General features: G+C 28.4%; 1 protein-coding gene across 4 annotated transcripts; it reads right to left on the reverse strand.

Annotated features, from left to right (window-relative positions):
* Positions 1–1654: 1654 nt before the first annotated feature.
* Positions 1655–21319, reverse strand: LOC107447346 (uncharacterized). Of its 4 annotated transcripts, none has more exons than XM_071187220.1 (4): positions 21132–21316; positions 14278–14349; positions 10989–11026; positions 1655–8316 (listed from the first exon to the last, which is right to left on the reverse strand). In XM_071187220.1, the coding sequence occupies exon 4, from the start codon at positions 8292–8294 to the stop codon at positions 5118–5120; it is 3177 nt and encodes a 1058-aa protein (XP_071043321.1). In that variant the 5' UTR covers positions 8295–8316; positions 10989–11026; positions 14278–14349; positions 21132–21316; the 3' UTR covers positions 1655–5117. The 4 variants fall into 4 exon arrangements, with proteins under 4 accessions (XP_071043321.1, XP_071043323.1, XP_015917712.2 ...); XM_071187222.1 differs by lacking the exon at positions 21132–21316 and adding an exon at positions 20223–20391; XM_016062226.3 differs by lacking the exon at positions 10989–11026 and having other exon boundaries at positions 21132–21319.
* Between the last annotated feature and the right edge of the window lie 1969 nt (positions 21320–23288).

A 23288-nucleotide genomic window follows, 5' to 3' on the forward strand; every position in this document is an offset into this window, starting at 1 on the left:
TGGAGAATGAAAGGCCAAGANGCCATAATAATTTCCATCATATCCTTTTTCAGGAAATTTTGTTTTTATACTGGTTTATCTCTATTTGCTCAAAATTATTGAAGGTTACTACCATAGAGTTGGTTACTACTAGAGAAGGTTACTACCTTCAATATATCTACTGCCTTCAATAAATTATTGAAAGATATTCTTCAAGAAATTCTGGAGAATGAAAGGCCAAGAGGTTATGCGCATCGGCTATTCTAAGTTTTCTAGCTTTCTCAATCCATATTTTTTTTTACTTTTATCTTTTTCTATTACGTTGTTTATTTTCCTGTTTATAAAGATTTTTAAATTGTTGTCTCAATGCGCGTTTAAAATTTTATTTTTATAATTGTATCCATTTCATTTTTACAGTTTGCTGACATAATTCGTTTATCCAATGATAATTTTATGTAAAAATGTTTTTAAATAATTTTTTTATTAGTAATAGTCGAAAAAAGTTTGAATTGTAAGGTATACAATTTTTTTTAAAAAATATAATTTTTTTATTTTAAAATAAAAAAGTTAAAAGAAGTTAGTTGAATAGTTTCTGAAAAATAAATTTCAAAAAATCAGACTTTTTTAAATCCAATTACGAAGTCAACAGTAATTTTTTTTTCATGCACTGCACTCTATCCACAAATATTAATTGCTAAAATATCCATGTTAAGATAAATTTATTACAATATGAAAGCTGAAAAAATGCACCAATTTCTTCTAATTTTATTTACTAGAAAAATTATTTCTTAATGTAATAATTTTTTAATGTGTTTTTGTCTAAGATACCTAACCATCTTTAAGAATGTTGAAAATTAACAATAATTTTTGTTGGCTGAGGTTGAAATACTATTCTTTTTTTTTTTTAATTCATCTTTAAAAATAATTTCTCATTTTTTTTAAGTTGCATGCAAAATTTTAATGAATTATTCGTTTCACTAGTTAACTATTTATTCAATACCCTCTTTCTTTAATTTAAAAACTTCCGATTGTTTTCAGAAAAGTTTGAAGGTTGAAAATATGTGTTTTATTTAAATTGAAAAAGACAGTCTATCGAATTATTTTAATCCAAAAAACGAAAAAAATCAATTTACTATACATTGATATACCATAAAGTATATAAAGTCATACATTTAATTTACTCCTATCTTTACTTTTTTCTCGTATTGATTACGATCGTTTGAGTGACGATGCATCACGATGCTGGAATCTTAACATCGCCCAGTCCTAATTACTACAATAGACTCTTAATGTTTCAAAGGATACACTTTAAATATACTAACTTGCTGCCAATGAATTATTTTTGGAAGTTAAGCACAAAAATACATTTACTCTGAATAAAAACTCTTTTTTTCCCCTGACAGATTTGGATCCTCAATGAAGGGAGATAATCAAACACAAGAGAATAGGGGATACAGTCATAATTTGAAAAATATGGTCCCAATATTTCAGTCAAGAGCAGGGTGTAAAACTTGATCTCATTTAATGTTGTTTTCACACAAATTGAAAAATTCTTGCATCTGCTCCTGCATTTCCACATTTGAATGGGGAAAAAAAAAGAATACAGTTTAAAAATAAGAATATTTTCTTTTAGCAAAACAGCCAGATTCTAATAAAAAGAGGTATCACACTGATCTAAATAGTGTTAAAACTTTTTATTTAAACAAAAATACTTAAATTACATAACAAATTTTTCAAAAGCAATTCAGAACATAAAAATTTTGATAAGGAAACAAGAAACTGAAGTAAATTTAACAACTAAAATGAAAACTTAAATAATTAACAACAAAAAGGAAAAGAAAAGCAGAAACCAATTAAACTCATGCACAAACTGGAATTTTTTTTTTTTTTACTGTTATACAGAAAATAATAATTAAAACAATAAAAGACTTGCTTCATACGTCATGTATAACATACAAAACTCAAAATAGTTAGAATACATATATTTAAAATATAATGAATTGGAATGTTTGAAGATGGTGAAATCAATGCAACATTACAAATTAAAAAGAGAGGTGTAAAAAGAAATGTACACTATTGTTGCAACAGTTATTTCTTAATATGGAGGACTTCCTTTTATGTTTTACATATTTAATAGAAAATTTATGAAATAATTTAAGTTGTAACAATTCTATATGGTGAAATATAAAAGAGAATTTTAATTTATTTATGATCATAAGATCAATTTTTCATGGATACTTTTTTTTACACAAAATTATTTAACATCAAATTTAAAAATTGTGGTCTCACATAGCTGCCAAGTACTACACTTTTTGCAAAAGATATTATAGACTAGTCAAAAACTAAACATTTTAGAATTCCGTTACGTTTTGCCAACAGTTTTAAAGCCTCACCATGAGAGTAATGGAACAAAGAGGTATTTTCTATGATCATTTAAATTAGTGACATGCCGTGGTAGAGAAATAACTTAAAATCAAATTTACTAATTAAGAATTATACATTAAAAGTATAAATTTCGCTAAAAGAAACTTTACCACAAAGCTTAGGAATTTGGCATATCTCAATTTATGTTATTTAACTAAGTGAAATATAGAGATTAACAACCATATCAATGCTTATTTCTACAATCATCAAACGTGTATTTTCCTTTAGTTTTGCACAAAATTTCGTATCAAAAAATCTAAAAAAAAATTTTTTGCATTTTTATCATCATCTTAACAAATCAATACATTTTATGTAGCATTTAGCTTACTAAAATAAGATGGATATGTTTTATTTCATTTTTTTAAAAGCAAAAGAAAGAGTAATGCGTAATTTTAAAGAGAGCATTTTGTTTAGGAATAATAACATTTTGCTCTGAAATAATTCAATTTTTATCAATTAAAAATTTAATTTATTTCATTTGAAATTTAATATATTTCCTTTTTCAAGTTGCACACATAAGAGAGAGGCTAATTGACATTAAATTTTTTTTTTCATTTTCTGTATATCTATATATTATTCTAATAAAAATATATTATGTCAGCAGAAACTATTCATATTTGTGTATATGCTTAATATTGTTGACAGAAAATCTTTTAGGGACAATTATGTTTTTCATTAAGTTTGAAGACATAAAAATAATGTGTTCTCTCGGCTTTATCTGGAGCACAATTGAAAAAATATTTTTTAAATAAAATTCATGTAGAATTTTTAATGAATATAAAGATCAGTTTGTTAAATAAAATATCTGTTACAATAAGTCGAGAAACAATAATCAATAAGTCATAAATGAATAAGTCGAGGAACAATAATCCATAAGTCATAAATGAATAAGTCGAGAAACAAAAATCAATAAGTCATAAATGAATAAGTTGATAAGTCGAGAAACAATAATCAATAAGTCAAGAACTTGCATTATATATATGGCATAAATAGAAATATTACATAGAAAAAAAAACATAGAAATTTAATAATCGGCAGTAAACTTAAATCATTGATATTATATGTGAAAAATTGTGTTTTGTTGATGAAAGTTTATTTCATGTAATACATTTCAATGAATCTTTAACAACCTTAGTCTTATAACAAACTGGCTAAATAAAAGTTAAGCGTATAGTGTACTATGTATGATCTCACAACATAAAAAAAAATACTCATATCACAACCGGAGAGAGAAAAAAAAATTTCCCGCATAATAAGAAATATTGAAGTCAAAATTCAGTCCAAAAGAATAATGGAAAGATAAATCATATCTATAAGATTATGTCAGAAATATTGTTTGACTTGGCAAAGCTAAAGAAAAAAAAGGGCTTAAAGACAATTTAATCTATAACATTTAACTTGTCTTCCATACAAAAATAAATAAAAATCCTTCAAATTTTCAATTAAAATTTTGTTTCTTTTAATAAGTCAAATGAATTAACAAAAAATAATCTTTTAAATATTTACTTCAAATAATTAACAGAGATATTAAATTGTAGACACTGACTCTTGAATGCTAACAGTTTTTTGTTGGAAAAAATATGCTTAAAGTTAACTGCATTATTTTTCTACAAGTTCTAATAAATTTTTTAAATTATTCAACTAAAAAAATTTATCTTCTGAAAAAATTATATCATATATCACGAATTTAAACAAACATTTGAGAATGATTTAAGATTTTTTTTAGATGTTAATTTATTTGGAAACTATATTTTTTTTAAAAGGTAGAGATACGAATAAAAATAAAATTATCTTGACACTTTTAAAACAACATTTGTAAATTTGCAATCACTCTAGAAAAAATTATACCTCAAAACATATAATTAAAAGTAATACAATTATAATAATTTAGCTACATTATTATGAAGAGAATGCTATTTTAAAATAGTTAATTTTAATTTTTATTAAGAAATAGTTTCTTTTTTATTCATAAACTTAAAAACTAAAAGTCAAGCTACAATAGTATTAAAAGAGTAGCTAAAAAAGGTAAAACATATAATTTCAATTTATCTATTTATTCATAACCATATACTTAATAAGTTTCTGGAAAATGTGATTGAAAAGTAGCTTAAATATAATAAGGAGGGCAATTAAATTTGTTTGAAAAATTTATGAATTGCTGAAAACTATTTCATATTTGTTGAGTTGATTTCTTCAAAAACTATCAGGTAAAATAAAATTTTCAATAAAATTTGTATTTTTTGATGATGCAATAAAATGTTCAAGTTAAATTGGTAGGGCTTAATAAAAGAGCATATTATATTTCTTTCCAACAGTAGTTAAAAAATATAAATAATGAGAACAATATTTACTAAGTAATACATATTGATACGGTCTAAAAATTTGGTCAAAATTTACATTGAGTTTAAGTCAAAGTATTGAAGTACAGATTTTCAGCTGAACATTTCAACTACTAACTCCACAGCTCCAGTTTAGCTAGTCTTGTGGAGAACTAATTTGAACCAAAGTTGTATAAAAAAGTGTAAACATTTTGAAGCAATAAAAATGAAAATATCAAAACTGTCAGTGGGTAAAGCAATTCTATGGATAAGTAGTATGCTATCAAGAAAAATACCTTAACATATTCACATTGATGTATGTAAATTTAAGGCATCTTTATAAATATTTACCAAATTTAACGAAAATTGTGTTGTACAATAAAATACACTGTTTTATCACAAGAGTAAGTTCAACATAAGTTTCTCCACATCTTCAAACACACAAAAATCGTCATTCAATTTTATAAACTGTTGAAAACATTTAAGCACAACATCTTGAGTTGCAATATTTAATATTTTGGGAGTTGAAACATCTAAACTCAAAATATATTCTATCACTTTGTTGTAAAGCTTTACAGAATTGTGCAATTTCGCAAACTGATAAACTTTAATGGCAGTCTCGGGTGAAAAATGATGGCATAAACGGTTTTCAGCAAATAGCTTGATGTCATGAAGTAAAAATTTTTCACATTCGGATAAAAGCTCCATTAAAATTTCAAATGGAATTATTTCCAAGTAAGGACAGTATCCATTTTTGCAGCAACCATGAAGAAAGTGAAAAATGACTTGCAATGTTTCTGCTGATATTCCAGATATACTAAGAACAGTTTTGCATTGCTCTTTGAAATAGCCTTTTAATAAAGCGTTAAAGTAGTCAGAATTGGTACAAATTTTATCACGGGAAGCACCTACCGCCATTCCACCATTTACAACAAATGTTACATCAAAAATGTCATTTTTATATACACAAGTATTACTGTACTTGAGAGGAATATTTTTTAAAAAAAGACGATTATCTTTATTCAGATTTTGGAATAACTGGCATAAACATTTAATATCTTTTATAGATATAATTGCAAATTCACTTAAAAATTGGAATAAAATTCTTAAGCCATTAGCAAGTATAAGCAGTTTGTACAAAGAATTTCTATTTGAAACAAGCTTTGATATTGCCAGTAAAGCATGAGACTTAATCTCTTTATCAGAAATACATAAAATGTGACATAAAGTTCCGATTCCAAATTCAGTTTCAGCCACTTCACATAAAGCATAATATAGATTCCGATAAATACAGAAAATATTTCCACAATAGTCGCACTTCTGACCATGATAAACCACAAAAATTTCCTCAATATCAGTATAGAACCCATTTTGAATAAGAAACTCAAAGAAATGCTTATTCTTTATAAGACTTAATAAGATACTTTCTGCTTTTGGACTAGGATTTTTTATGTAAACGATGTAAATCATCAGAATGGAATAATTTGATTTATTAGCTAAAACAGGATTATTTTTCTGTTTTAAGTGGCATGAAAGAACATATAATAAGTGTAATATTAAATGATCCATTTTATAAATAGAACTTGTGTTAGAATAGTGATTAAATTTCTCAATACAAATGTCATCTCTTTTGCGTTCTCCATGATTAGCACTTTGACCTTGAGCGACTAAGTTCTTACCTTCTTCAAGTTTTAAAATATCTTTTTTTCTTCTTTTGGGGCACAGGAAGTCTACATTTTCAGGTTCAGAAAAATATTTTTCACTGTCAGAAGAATCTCTATCATAACATAAATAAGGTAAGTCTTCATGCTTGTTTGATTGTAAAAAAGATGATGAATCCTTTTCATTTTCTAATTTCCATTTCATATATTTTTTAGGTTTAACTTTATAATGATTAGTAAGCTTTATACTGTTTTCATTATTAGAATTCAAATTGGAAGAGATCAACTTGCACGGAATTCCAGCAACATGACTAGAAACAGAAGAACTACTACTGTCACTGTAATAAAATGGAGAAAATGATGAGTCAATGCTTGAAGAACTAGGACTCTTTTTTGAAGAACTACAATTATCAGTTAGCTTCCGACTGTTTAGATTACTGGAGTCCAAATCCAAAGGCATCAATTTCCAGGGAACATCAGCAACATGACTAGAAACAGGAGAACTACTACTGTCACTGTAATAATTTGGAGAAAAAGCTGAGTCACTGTGTGCAAAAGTGGGACTCTTTTTAGAAGAATTGCGATCAGGAGAACAAGATGAACTAAAATAGTCGGAAGTAGGTGAACAACCGGAATAAGCATTTGAACTTTCAATATCAGAGTGAGTTTTAAGCTTTCTTGAAGTGTCAATCTTAACACAAGATGAAATACCATTTTGTTTTATTTTCCCTTTGTCATCATAAATATTTAATTGAAGATTTGGTTCCAGCTTACTCCGTGAAAATGAATATTCAGCATCAGTACTAAGAACATTCATGCAATATGCTGATTTTTCATGATGAAATTCATTACAATTGATGAACTGTTTTAGGCCTTTAACTAGAACTGAAATTAAATCGGAATTTATCAGATATTCTGCAGTTATCTCTCCAACAGCAAAAGGGCAAAAAGAATTTAAAATATTACGATGAATATCTTTTAAAGAATTTACAGTAAGAGCACTAATAAGTGGTTTTAATACATCTTCCATAGAAATCCCGTATGCACTCCACATATGCCAATAATTCAAACAATTACATAGTCCTAACAGAGCATACCTTTTTATCTCTAATGGTGAAGTTAAGTCTATTGCCACTTGAGAAAAGATTTTGATAGCACCAACTTTTGTAAGACTAGAACGAGCTGCTTCATGACATGAAAGATTTTTAAGAGACTTAGTGACATACAATTTAACTTTAAATTCAGTTAGAGCAAACAAGTTAATTAATATGTTCAATGTTTCTCCCTCTAAGAGTTGAGCTACATAGTCTGAATTACAATTTTCAGTTAAATCAGCAATAGCTTGGGTGGAGCACAGAATGACATTCTTATCTGATGAACATAAGAGTCTAGATAAATGAATAATTCCACTTTCTCGGATAATTAAGTCGCAAGATTTTGGACAATTACCAAGAATTCGAAGTGTTCTAACTGCAGTTTGTATGGCATTTACTTCAGATGTTCTAGTTAGAAATTTAATAACATTGGTTATTAGTTCTGAAATATTGATATTTTTAGAGAATTTCTGATTAAATTTTGCAATATTACCAAGAGCTCTGCATGCCCTATTAATAATGTCATCATTTATCAAGCTTCCCATTATACGAACTAAAGATTCAATGCCTTTATTTTCAATAACTTTTGCAATCCAATATCTTTCCATACAAGCATCAGCAATAATACTCAGAGATATACTAGAAAATTTTGGGTGTTCAATAAAAGAAATCAATAAGGGTATCACAGAATGACTTTCTAACCCTTTCATTTTTTTAAAATCTCGCACATAATTTCTTCTTATAACCTTTAAGGCTTCATAAACCTCAGAAGAGTTTTTACTCTTTAATTTGACAATGACTTGAGTTTGAGATTCCATCCTTATTAAAAGTCAGACAGCCCTTAAAAAAAACAAATGCATATAAATTTTGAAAATTAAGTAAATAAGCAAAAATTAAAAAAAGCTAATTATATGCTAATTTTATAATAAATTCACATTATTATCTTCATTCTGCTATTTATTTTAACACAAAAACAATTGTTCTAAACTATTAAATGCGCATAAATATATATATATATATATATATATATGTGTGTGTGTGTGTGTGTGTATGTGTATATATATAGTTAAACATGTTTTTTTTTCAATTTTTTTTCTTCAAAACCTTTGTTTCTCTAATTTCTAATAATAGAGCACAAATGACAATAAGACCCAAACAACATAACTTTCTTTATCAGCAGAACTTGCCAACGAAGAAGAATTTCATGATGAAACAGGACTATTTTATCAGCTTGCCTGACAAAACTGCCAAGTTTAAAGATGAAGAGTGGAGAGACGGAACGAAAAGCAAAGTTTGTTTGACGCTGCTCTTAGCTGCCAATGAAGATGAATCAGGGAAACTTCCTTCTCTCATGATAGAACGTATAGAAAAACATAGATGTTTTGCTAAAGTTAAATTATTCCCTTTTAAGTACAAAACCAATAGGAAAGCTTGGATGACAGGTGAAATGTTTGGCGCAGGGTTGGGTTTTTGCCGTCAAAAACTGGTTTTTGACATGACAGTGGTAAAAACTGTGTTTTCACCGGTAAAAACTGTCAAAAACCTGTTTTCCTTAATTTATGGCATATAGCGGACAATATATTATTTTCACATAATTGCCTTTATAAATGAATGTTGTAATTGATTGCTATTGATTTTGCAACTATATACATGTATTCTTATAGAAGGATATACATTCATACAGAAATATTGAAACTCTAAAAGGATTTCCCAGGTTTTTTTGATGTATCATTTCTGTGTAAAATATTGAAAGCAAAATTGATAAGAAAAGTTTATTTTATGAGGCTTTCTTTTTATGTGTACATGTGTTTCTCATAGCAAAATTTTAAGAATGAAAGTAATCAATTTTGACATTCTTCAGTAATGTAATATGCCAAACCAAATGATGGTTGGAAATGTTGAAATTTTTTTTTAGTATCCTAATATTTTACTTCAAATAGTATGTTTTGATGTATTCATGTTGGGAAAATGCAAGAATCTGTTCTTAAATATTTTTAACAACTTTTTTTCTAATTTTATTGCCCAAAAATGAATTTTAAATTATAAGCAGTTTAACTCAAATAAGAATACAGTTTTACCAAAACTATGGGTTTTTGACAGTTTTTTTTGACATGACGGTAAAAACCATGGTAAAAACCGTCATGTGTCAAAAACTTGCCAACCCTGGTTTGGCGATTGGTTTAAATCTATGCGAGGGAAAAAGAGAAAAATCATTTTTTTCATAGACAACTGCACTGCATATAACAATCTGCCTAACTTGAAAAATGTCATTGTAAACCTTCAAACACCACCTCAATATTGCAACAAATGGAACAAGGAGTAATTAGGAGTTTTAAAGTGAACTATAGAAAACAGTTGGTACACAAACTATGCCATCGATAAACTATCCAAAATTGTTTTAAAAAGGCTAGTTTTAAGATGATAAAGACACTGTGAAGATGATAAAGAACATGTTGAAGGCATCAGTTAATAAAAACTGTTGACACTGGAAATGCAGTGCCAGATTTGTAAGAATGGAATGCAATAAAATCAGGATTTAATGTTGACATTAATTTTGAAGATTTTTAACAAGTGGAAAACTGTCTGGCAACATGGGGAAGATTGACGATGCGGAAATCCTAGATAATGTCAAAGGAATATCAGATGAAGAGGAAAAAGCTAGCGATCATATTGATGAACCAAAAGTGAGTGTGAAAGAGGCAGAAAAAGTTGTCGAACTCTTATAAACTTTTCTTGAATCACAGGAAAATGTTGGCTATGAGGGATTTGCTGCATTTTCTAACCATAAAAGAATTATCAAGCAAAGAAGGTCAGACATCAAAAATTTTTGAAAGATACTTTTCAATGCTAAAGCTACATAACATGTTAAAAAAATGTTATGTAAATAGATGTATGTGGTATAACTAATTTATAGAAATGCATGTATTTGACTACTAAAAACAATTAAAGCACTTTTAAGTTTCTTAATTAAATTTAATTTCTTAAAGTACCTGTACAGCACGGAACCTCTTTACATCAAATTTTTCGACTTTCCCCTGAGATTCGAGGTAAACAGGTCCAACTGTATACACATATGCATAGACTGCAGCACTGAATTTTACATTACTAAATTTTTACCAAATATATTATACGATGACCACTAAGAGCTCATTCTTTATTATTTTGTCTTCTTTGCAATTTTGATAAGTATTAAATAAGTCCATCTAACTCTAACGTACTTTTTTATTTTGCTTTATCTAGGTAAGTTTGCTTTTCTTTGTTTCTTTCATTTTAAACTAATTTACAATTGTATTATTATTAAATTTTTTTGTGGCATGGGGGCTTTATAATAAGCAATCTTTATCTTAGGATAATTATTCTTTATTTTGAAATGCCTCTATCGTTTAAGAATGAATACTGAAGAGAACCTTTATGTTTATTCCATCAAATTAGATTATATTTCTAATTCTATTATGTTTAAAATTTTATATATATGTATGTATGCATAGATATATATATATAGATACACGTACCCATGCAATAGAATCCCATCCAACCAGAACATCTGCTCCTGCACACAAAAACACAAAGTTTCTTTCATCTTCACAAATTAATTATGAAACTAAGAAGCTTGAATAAAATATACATTCTATAGTTTTAGTTCGATAAATAAGAAACTCTTTAGTCAAAACACAAACTTCATTCTGTGTTAACACTGACCATTATTTATGCTTTATTCGTGCATGGAAATACATTTGTTTGCGCATTATTATTATTTGCTCTTAGATTGTGGCCTTTAATCACATTGCTTAGCTTTATATGTAGCATTAAGTATATTCTTATCTTAATTTTCATATGTTTTCATCTTCTCTAAGTAAGTTTTGATTAATATATTTTAAGAACTTTATTTTAGTTTGCAGTTAGTTTATCATGCATTGTAATGTTAGTCATTTGCCTTTTAAAACTTACAAATGCAACATTTGAATACAATTATTTTATTATACACTTTACAGACAAATTTTAGAATTATTCCATGAAGTTGTGAAACAGAGTGGGTTATTCCAACCTTATGAACATAACATTTGTAAACTTTGAATGAGTATAGCTTAATTAAAAATCATCAAATACTTTTAGTATTTTTGTAGTATTTTGTAGCTCTTTGGGTTCTTTGCTGTTGTTATGAAACTTTTTAACCTCCATGAATTTGAAATTTTTTTAAAAAATGAAAATCTACAGATGTAATTTATACCAATGTCAAAATTGCCCAGTATGAATTTTTGCAAATTTTTTTTAACATATATTCAAGACTGGCGAACAAGTGTCAAAAGTAGAGAGAAGTGGATTTGAATTCAAAGGAAGGCACTGGCCCACCCTGGGCTGTCTAGCCAGATATGATGATGATATTCAAGACATTATGACATTTTTAAAAACAATCAAATGTTATAAATTTAATAATAATGAAAAGCACAAATTAATTTGTTATGGACGTAACACTCTGATTTTAAATTATGGATTAGCTTTTATAAAATGGAAACCCTAAATAAATAAAAGATTACAAAATGAAAATGACTTAAAATTAAAAATAAATAGTCTTAATGATTTTATGAACATCTCTGATAAGGAAGAAAGAATTCTATTAACAAATTTTTGAGTAAAACAAATACTTTTTACATAGATCTTTTATAAAAGAAGGATTTATTAAGTAAGAAGTTCATTTTTTGATCATGATTGCGATTAAATAAGAAATAAAAGATGCTCAGATTTTAATCGTTTTATAAGAAATTTACAATGTTGTAATGAACTTTATTATAGGTAAAAATCAGAAAAGTTAAGTTTTTCCTTTGGCTCTGTGGTAGGCTCAGCTAATACTTTTTTTATTTAAGTTTTTCTATCAATGTTTAAAATGTTATTCAGCACCTTCAGAAAAAAATATTGTCATACTGAAGGTCAAACTTTTTCATATCAGCAAGTAAATTGTCATATGACAAATGGTCTGAGGTCATTGCATATGAATGTATTTCTTGTACAATGTATGCAACTACTATGTACACAATTTAATCATTTGTTCAGTGTGTACTTTGTTTCATTGTTACATAGAAGTGAAGTTCTGACTAAAATCCACCATATGAGTACATCTCTTTTCTGGTATCTGATTTTAAGATTCATGGAAGTATAAATGTTGTTCTGTTTCTAAGAACAATGTTCAAGAAATAGACATTTTGATAAGGTTTAATATACTTTAATGTTTTAGTAAGTGTTAAATTAAATTTAGAACAGTTTAAAGAAATAATATATCCCATAAATATCACTACTTTTACAAGCAATATAATAATAAATAATATTTTTATCTTCATCTGAAGTCAAAATTTGTCATTCTATTAAAAACTTTAAAATGAATAATTTGATTAACTTTTATAGTCTTCAGTTTTACTAAAATAAAGCTACATACTATTTTCTATCATTTTTAAGCTTTTCTGTATCCAGATTTGAATATTCTATCAACATCAAGGGTAGAAAACTAAGTAATTAAAACATACTACTTGTATGTATGCATTTTCACTAATTCATATACCTACTTTTATTAATTTAGGTTTATTAAAGAGAATTTATATAAAAAAAATTATAATACAGAGTTTGTGAAATGTTCACAATTAAGATGAAATATGTTATTTTGTGTCAAAAACAATGACAAAACCATGAAACTGAAAATCAAAAACAGCATGACATCCCTATACATTGATTGTTGGTTTGGGGGACTACTGCTAATCATTTTACTGTAGTCAGACTCACATTTTAACGGTCTTGGACCAAAGTACCACCCTTAGTTTTGATCCCTGTCATCAAATAATGTTGTCAATATTTAAAATGCAATTTATTTTCAAAATATTATAAACTTCTTAGTAAAATATTTTATCTAAAAATATTTATCTGATAAATATAATACATTCTAATAATATAGAACTGAATTTTGATATAATTAAAAAGAACAACATATGAACAAATAATTAAAAAGAACATACACACACGTATAACATATTTATAACTAAAAAAAACTCCCATTAACATTTATTTTCTTTAATTCAAGTTCTTGATTTGTAATGGATATAATAATGTAAGTATGTTATGTCTGTAACACCAATTTTTATAAAATATTGCATACTAGGAAAAAAATTGTTCTTAGCATTTAACTTGTTAATAACAATAACATAAGGATCTGAAAATAATTGAAAAAAATTTGCTTAATTTTGATTAAAAAGAATTTCAAAGAAAACTTTTGTCTGATTTTTATTATAGACATAACATAAAATTGCTCAATTGAAATTCTAAAATTACCAAAACTATTTTTTAAAGAATTACTTGTCTTGCAAATAACATAACATTAACAAAATATTAACATAACATAATATTAACATAACATAATATTAACAAAAATAATCAAAATAGGTTAAATGAAGAAAATATTTTATTGAATAGGAAAACGGAGTTTTTAAATAAGGCTTTTATTTCACATAGTTCTTGAAAGAAAATTAAACATGAGTTCTAAGTTAAAAACAGAGATATTAATTAAATGCTAATAGAAATTGGACTGTGTAACAATAAAATACACAGTTTTAGCTTAAAAATGATGTAAAATATGCTAAATTTGAAATTTTGGTATACTTTCTGTGGAATTACCTATAGACTTCTGCTACTGGGTATAAACATAAATCAAATAGCATGTTCAACTTTTTTTGTGCCTCTTAAAACTAAAAATACTGATGAATGACAAAACTAATAATAAATTAAATCATATTTCAAACACTGATATTTTAATGTGTTTACCTTAAAAAAGAAAACTAGCTCTTTCAAGAAATTCAAATTCAACAGGCTTCCTCAGGAAAAATATAAAGACACCTAAAAACAAAAAATTGAAAAATTAAAAATACATAGCACTTGTCTACAAAAGATCATCCATAGACTTCACAAGCTGTATTGAAAATTTAATAAAAACTAATGTATAATCCCATTATGTATTATATTTGTAATCTAACTATTAAATGTTTAAGAGTGTTTTGTTTTCATATAAGTTCATTAAAAAAGTGCATTTATTATTAGTTTGCAAACTAAAAATACAGGTAACTTGAAAAACTTGCTCAGCTTTGAGTTATTTTAGATATAAGCAGAGCTTTCTTTTGAAAAATTCTTAACTATACCCTTTTGATAATAATTCAAAATTTCTTTTATTATAAGCTTATTGATTTACAGAGATTATTTTGAATGTTTGTAAAATGTTAAACAATGTATCAATCATTTAGATGTAAACAATGAAATTTAACCTGTTGATCCAAAAATATTAATTTAAAGTTTCAATATTTTACAAGAATAATAAGACTTTTGTTATATGGTTTTATCTGAGTTATAATGTTCTGTCAATCAGCAAACTCAAAAGAGTATATCAACTAATGCTTCTTGTCAAAATGTGAGGTTGCTTTACTTTAAAGGCTTTTGCTGTACCTTTTCTGATAATCATGTGGTGCTTTGCAAGGAGACCGGGCTGTCATGTTGCATGTCAAGAGAGAATTTTACATGTAATTTTTTTTTTAAGAAAGTTTAAGGGTTATATTTAAGAATTAATCCAGAACATCAATTTTATGTAGATTAGACTGAGGTTAAAACTCTCCCTTTTTTTTGCAGAAAACCGAAGTCGCGCCATCTTTGAGATAAGTTTTGCAGACTGAACTTCTAGACGAAGTAGAAACAGGATTGAAATAGTCAACAACCATCTTTCCTTATTGGAATCAAGCCAGTTTGATATGCAGATGGTATTCTCAGAAAAGTGGAATTAACTATCTGTTCATTAACCTGGAATCTGACTGGTAAGAAGCATGGTGATTCACTGTGGCCAATGATGTACTCTTGGTGTGGAAGCCCACTTAGACCATAACTTACAACTTTGGAATTGCAAAGGCAATATTGAAATACTGAATCCGTGAGCAGTGAACTGATTATGGAACCTGCCAAATACTGTTCTCATAACTGATGACTTCAAGCTTATATTAATACTTATGTTATGTTCAATAGTTTTAAAATACAGTGTTCCAAGGTGTAAACTATTCACATGAGGTAAAGTCTTAAATTCCTTAATATCTAAAGCAGATAAAAGGTTTTACATTTTGAACACATAAATCTAAATACAGGATAGTCTATTATTAAAAAGGAATTCAAAGTCTCCTGTTAAAAAATTGTCAAAAAATGAGTAATCAGGATAATTTTTAATCAGAAAGTAATATAATGCTATTTATTTATACTATTTTATTAATATAATACTATTTATTACAACAAACGAATCTCGAAACAAAACACGCATTTGATTAATCAACTGCTTAATCTTTATTTCAGTAGTTACTGCTACGGATTTCACAATTTTTTTCTCTAATGTGATAATAAGTCACAAAATGCGAAAAAGAAAATAATTAGTGCATTTTTCTTCCAATAAAATGTAAGAAAATTGCTCATATTAAAATATTAATAATAAAAAAATATACATATTCAATTAAAAATTACATACAGTTTTTTTTTCCTTTTTAAACACAGCACTTCAGTTACTTTAAATTAGTAACATATGTATTTGTTATTATTAAAAGCATCTTGCAGATAGACATTAGTGCTAGAGAGTTTTGTCACAGAAATCCTGAAAAAATTCTGCCATAGGGTTTACAAAATCATCTTGGGATATAACAGCAACTCATTCAGCCAGGATCTGGGATCTCCGACATAACTATTTAAGTAAGACCACTTCTGCAACTCAAAGTAAAATTATTCACTCCAATTCAATATCAACACATCCCCTTTAGACACCAATTAACAATCTAAAAATATGGAGAAATTTTCTGAAACATGCACATAAATAATACTAATAAGATGCTCAGTGATCGAAAACATAAGGCTGCCTTGAACTCACACTTCTAGAACTCTGCAAATAAAATTATCAATTCCTATTCAATATCAACATATCCCATTTGGACATCAATTAACAATCTAAAAGTATGAAGAAATTTTCTAAAACATGCACATAAATAATGCTAATAAAATGCTCAGTGATCAAAAACACAAGGCTGCTTTGAATCCAAAGTTTAAATTCCAAACCTAAAAACAGACTAAATAAAATAAAGCTCTCAAAATAAATAAATTAACTATCATATGATGTGCAGCAAGAATAGTTAACTACATTTAACTTAAAATGACTATCAACAAAAACTAAAATTTGAGATGACAAAACTCATGGGAAGCATCTGCATTCACAACCAGATGTAAAATCTATCAATCTGCATATAACAGTAAAAATTCCAATACAATAATTTTAATGGGTACCATATTAAATAATATCTTATAATCAATGTACTTAATCAATTTTCATTTTATGCAAAAGAAAATACAAAAACTTTCACTTTCAATATATTAACATAGATCATTTTTCATGATAAAACCTTAAAAACTGATTAGAAAGAAAAAAAATCATCTTAAAGTTTAAATAAAAAATAAACTTTTATTCAATTCACAACTTTTTAATTCAAAACTAAAATTAAATTCCTAAATAACACTGTCAAAAACACAAAAAATAACAATTCCTAAATAACACTGCCATTCAACAAGACCAGTTTAGATTTTCGATAACATTTATGCCAAAGAAGCATGTAAAAAACCGTTCGCTCAAAAGAGCGAATCAAGGTCTGCATTTTGTTTACATATTGTAATGAAGAAAAAAATCAAGATTTTAAAAACTGTACAGAACTCCATAGCCAATAACTGTTTAAAAAGGGATTGACAAGAGTACATGAATATACAACGAAATTATTACAAATAAAAAGTCAACATAAAATTGTATTATGAATATTAAAATGCCATTTGAAGGAATGAAGCTGTAACTGCCAGAAAAAAAAACAATTAAAAAAATCTTAAAACTTTAAAACGAAATCATTTTTAATGGGGACATTGAAAAAATGTACAGTCGAAGCCCGTTATAGAGAACCGTCTGCGGACTTAGTAATGCGCCCACTATAAATGATGGTTCACTATATCCAAACTTTTTGAAGAATATTTTTTGCATAAAGACAGTTGAAGGATTGAAAATTGGGTTTGTAATTTTACGAAAAATATTAAAAAATTATTAACTACTTATCAGATAATAAAGCAAAAATTAATGAAAAAGCACTTACGTAGCTAAAAATTCGTTTTAATTTCACTTTTTACGAAAAAAAAATTTCATTTTCGATTGAACACAATTTGATTTTAAATAGAGTTCACCAATTTCCTTATTTACAATGTGCAAAGAATGCAAGATTTTTTTATCTACATTTTCTGTAGAAAACAACATTTTAAAGACATTTATGGCTGATTTTACTTCAACTATAAATGGTGCTGAAAGTTCATATAAATCTTCAACATTTTCTTCCAATCAATCTTCTCTACCATCGTTCATTTGTTTTATTTTACCGACAATATCATCATCGGTAGGAGTACCAGAAGTGCATACTTCATCATCACAACATTCAAATTGCTCAACAACGTCCGTAAAATGTCTATTCCATGTTTTTTTACATAGAGAGAGAGAGGGGTAAATTTTCTTCATCATCTTCTTCCATCACATTGAAATCTTTTTCTTCTAAATCCTTTTAAAGACCCGAAAGTCGGAAACAGTTGCGGATTGTAGCTGACTTTTTTTGCCTCCATGATTTTTCTAGCAAAACTATTGCTTCTAGAAGAGAGAGATTGCATTCTGAATTCATGTTGTTTTTTTCATAGTTATCTAAAATATGCATAGCTAATTGTCTCCTATAGTGAGACTTCAGACTGCGAATAACACCCTGGTCCAGGGGTTGTAACACAGAAGTCGTATTTGGTGGTAAAAATACGAGCTTAATACACTTTAGACCTGGCTGTGCAATTGTCTACAAAAAGAAAAATTTTATGATTTACTTTTAATAAATCCCTGTCCCACTGTCGAAGCTCTTCTTCAAAAAAATGGGAGGTCATCCACACTTTAAGATTGGCTTTGTAGTTTACGGGCAGTTTTTTAATATTTTTAAAGCACCCTGGTTTTTGAGATTTACCTATGACAGTTAGTTTTCGCTTTTTCGAGCTGTTCATGTTTTGCATTTTTCTCCTTTAAATTATACTGTTTAATTGTCAATCAATTAGTAAAATAATCCACCATTAAAAATGTCTTTCTCTTCATAATTCTGTATAATATTCAGTCAAACTTCAGTTTTCCACTTTTCCAAATATGTTGTGTCAACACTTGCTTCTTCTATACTAATCTCTTCTGAAGAAAAATTATTCCTTTTTTTGAATCTATCCAGCCATCTATTGCACCACACAAAATCCTTTTCCTCTAATTTTGCAGCAAACTCATTCACTTTAATTTGAAGCATAGGACTGGTCACAGGAAGATTTATATCCCGCTGAATAGTGAACCATTTTAATTTAACAAAGCTTCGTTTACTTTTTCTCTCTCAGCTCGAAGAAGTTTTTTCGACAAAACCATATTTTTGTCGTATGAGGCAAAAATTTCACTTTTCCAAATTTTTGAAACAGTAGATTTTGTCAAAGAAAATTCCTTACACTGTGCCGATTGACTGGTTCAATCTTTAATACGCTTTACAATTTCAACTTTGTCCTCGATCGAAAACGCTTTTCTCTTTAGAGAATTTGCCATTTTCACTGTTATTGAAATAAAAATCTTGTCTCAAATAGATAATGCATAGATATTTACAGAATTCGGTGAAAAAGATATTTACAGAAATGAAATTTGAGACCACCATAACCAAATTTCTAAGTTTTCAGCTGTTCACATTAAGCGTTAAAAATAACATTATTTGAATAGATGCACGGACAGGACCACTAAAAAAGTTCACTACACCCGAGTGTTCACTATATCCCAGGTTCACTATAGCGGGGTTCGAGTGTATTAAAATTAACAGAAATTGAAGAATTATGTGGAAATTTGTAGCTTCAAGTGCCATAAAATAATTGAAATAACAGGTGGATTTAGGATAGAATTGTTGCAAAATACTGAAGGTCTTTAAAATTTTTAAAATTGAAATATTATACTGCTTCTTCATAAATATTTACAATAATAAATATGAACCCTGAAATATGTATATAACCCAGCTGTTCCGTTATCTTTTTTGTGTCCAGCACATTGAATTTATTATTGATTGGATTCATTAAAAACTTAACTTTTAACAGGAACTTTTAGAAAACTTGTTCCCCAGTATAATTGGGTATTAATTTCCAATATACTAATTCATAAACTAAAGATGACTATGAATAAGATGATACATCTGAAGAGCAGCAAAATTCATTAAAAAAGTATCAGTTGCTACAAAAACATGAATAACAAGAAACTGAAATATTTACATATTAGAAACATCTAAACCAATATGGATGCTTTCAATTTTGATATGAAATGCAGAAGATTCAGCAATTAAATAAAATATAATTAATGACTAAAGCCTGAGATTTCAAAGGCCATCAAGCTTCAAGCATTGCAATCATTTCAAAAGGTAATTAAACATAATTTCCAATGTAAACAAAGTTTAATTAAGTATGTAATGACAGTGGATGGGTGCATTCTATGAAACAGGAATATGAAATATTTTCCATATAGAATCAGGAATGGGCCAACATGGATCTAAATTTAAAGCTTTGATAACAATTAAGCTTAAATTTAAAGTATTAGAAATAATAATTATACATTTAAAGTAGAGTTAAATTTACAATTTTACCTAGCAATATTTGCAGAAGTACTAAATTTTCTATGAATGCTTTAAAAAATTATTTTTTCAAACCATATGTGCTAGCATGCATAAGTGCTAACCCTTATCTAACATGCACACTGCTTTAAATTTAAAATTTAAGTTAAAATCAAAGTTAATTAAAGTTGAAGCTAAATTACTCTCATTAAAATCTACATATACAGGCTAGACAATAGATTTTTTTATAACTTATCTGAAATGTTAAAGTCAAAATCATTTTAGATATGCAAAACTTAAATTTGTTCATTGGTTATGAAAACTATTAAATAGTTCTGTTAGAAAAATTATCTAACAATTTTTTTTTTTTTTTTTACAATTTACAATGTTTCAAACACATAATTTTTTGAGAATGACCTAAATATTATAGATGCATATATATATATAATATAAATGCAACAAGTAACTGCTGGACACGGGGGTAAAAATTTGGGCAATACATCGTTCTGATAAAAGATTCTTATTGAACATCTTACTAGAATAAAATTATTGTTTAAGAATAAGTCAATCTGAATACCAAATCAAAGTCATCAAATATCGGTAAGCAAGCATTATCTCGCGTAATAACATATTAAATGGAAATATTACAACGAAAAGTATTATATTCAATAACAAACCTTTACACACTTAATTGAGCTTTAAGTAACCAAATGTTTAAAAATAATATATAATGAAATAAGAAAAAACTGAACTAGAAGTAATTAATTTACCTGATAAATTTAATTGATCAAAAAATTTACATGATCTCAAAAAAAAAAAAAAAAAAATTAGATAGAAATTAGTTTTTCGAATGGTAAAATAAATCTTCAGAATAAAATTTTTTACTGATTTCATAAACAAATAAAAAAAAAATACAAACTGGATCTTAAATTAAATATTTACCGAAGAATATTCGCACGTCCAACATATTGGATCGCTGGGGATAATTAGTAGCCTGTAATAGGAACACGAATTTCGATTCGTATTCTTTATTAGAACAAACATTTACATTAGCTTGATCCATCAGAACAGAAAATATTCTGAACTGACAAATTCAGCCAAGTTGTTTATGTTAAATCGCGAAACGTTTCTGCTTGCTTATTTCTGTAGCATTAAGGACACTTTAAAATTTCGGTATTTAGCTCATTTTTAGTCTTAAAGAGATGTCGCAATCACCAGAAAGATGTTTTTACTCTGGGTCATTCTAAAATAATTGGCGATCGAAATGGGCTGCAGGTGGCGTAGAGCAGAACTCTTTTCCTATGGCAACACTTCACATGCTTTCCCCATTAGCGTGTGGAAAGTCATAGAGGAAGGAAGTACGTTAGTTTCTCTCTTGATTTTCATATAGATTAAAATCTTTTAACTTAAAAAACTATATGGAACTGAAAACTACATTAAACATAGTTCTAAAGAAAAGTATCGTAGAAATTTTAAGAAATATTTTTATTATATAGAAAGGAAAAATATTAAGAAAAGGGAAAGTATCGTAGCACATTCCTATACAACTGAAAAAAGGAGGAGAGGGAAGGGAGAAGGGCTAAAGGCATGAAACCGGTCTCTCCCCAGATGGCGTATTCGAGTGTTGCGATCGCGAATAGCTAGTCATACTAAATTTTCTTAGGGTACATTTTAGCTTTCATAAACTGGTTTTCGGAACATTAATATCCCCTCTGCAGTAAATCAAAATTGCGATGACATGTCTTCGGATCATCCTCATGGATGTTTCCTTCCCAGCAGATCACCGAAGTCAAGCATCGCTGGCTTTGGTCAGTGTGCGGGTAGGTGGCCACTTGGATTAATCTGCGTAGGGACCGAGGGGGTGCAGTACTGACCCTCGTTAAGTTGTTCCACCATTAAGTGCTCGACTTCGCGTGTAGGTTGTCGGTCGGGCTACCGAAGCTGTGGTGTCACCCCCTCAGCAGAGGATCAAAATTGTAATGGCATGTTTTCGTCGCCAATAGCCCATTGTGCAGCTCCAGTGCGACATACCTACCTACCTGAACATTAAAACCTTTCTTTTATTATATATATAGCTAGTGGATATAGGGTTCACATGACATACACACTGCATGCAATTGTTCTAGGTCCCGCAGTGGACTGATCGTTAAAACATGGTTCCCAGCAGATCACCGAAGTCAAGCATTACTGCCTGCGGTCAGTGTGCGGGTGGGTGACCACTTGGATCAGTCTGCGAAGGGACCGAGAGTGTGCGGTATTGGTCCTCGTTAAACTGTTCTATAGTAAAGTGCTCCACTTCGCGTGCAGTCGTCGGGCTACCGAAGCAGGGGTGCCACCCCCTCTGCAGAGGATCAAAATTTAGATGGCTTGTCTTCGGATCATCCTCAGGTATGTTTCCCAGACCGTCGCAATAGCCCATTGTGCAGCTCTAGTGCGACGTAAATTAACTACAACAACAACAACAGCAATTGTTCTAGACGAGCGCGAGCGAATGTTTAGAAACTACGTGTATGAAGAACAGCTCGCACATGCGTGAATCTCATTGATGAACGATTGCATATGCGAATGGCATGCAGAGAGAATGTTTCATAAACAAGGTTCTCAGTAGATCAACTGACAGCGGTCTGTGAGCGGTGGATGACTTGACCACTTGGAACATTTTGCGAAGGAAACAAGGATGCGCTGTATCGATCTTAGTTAAACTGTTCTACCATAAAGTTATGGTCTCCATGCGCAGCTCATCTGGCGAAAAAGGCGAGGAAGTCATCCTCTATGCATCCTCATCCTCATGGTTCATCCTCAGGAATGTTCCCAGACGGTCGCCAAAAGCCTATTGTGCAGCTCTAGCGTGACGTAAATAAATGTACAAGTACCAGTACAAATACATAATTAAAGTAAATACATAGGAAACGAAAATATATTATACCGCATCAGAGCAGAGTACCTTAAACTTTAGTCTCAAACTAAAACATTGGAAGGTCACAAATTCGATCTCAAATCTCAGCGTTACAATGGAATATTTATTTTTATCCTACAATTAAATACTTGACACGGCTATCAGACAAAATATATTAGTCATTGGAATCAATAACGGTGGGT

Source organism: Parasteatoda tepidariorum, chromosome X1, assembly GCF_043381705.1.
Source record: "Parasteatoda tepidariorum isolate YZ-2023 chromosome X1, CAS_Ptep_4.0, whole genome shotgun sequence".
NCBI classification, from domain to species: Eukaryota; Metazoa; Arthropoda; class Arachnida; order Araneae; family Theridiidae; genus Parasteatoda; species Parasteatoda tepidariorum.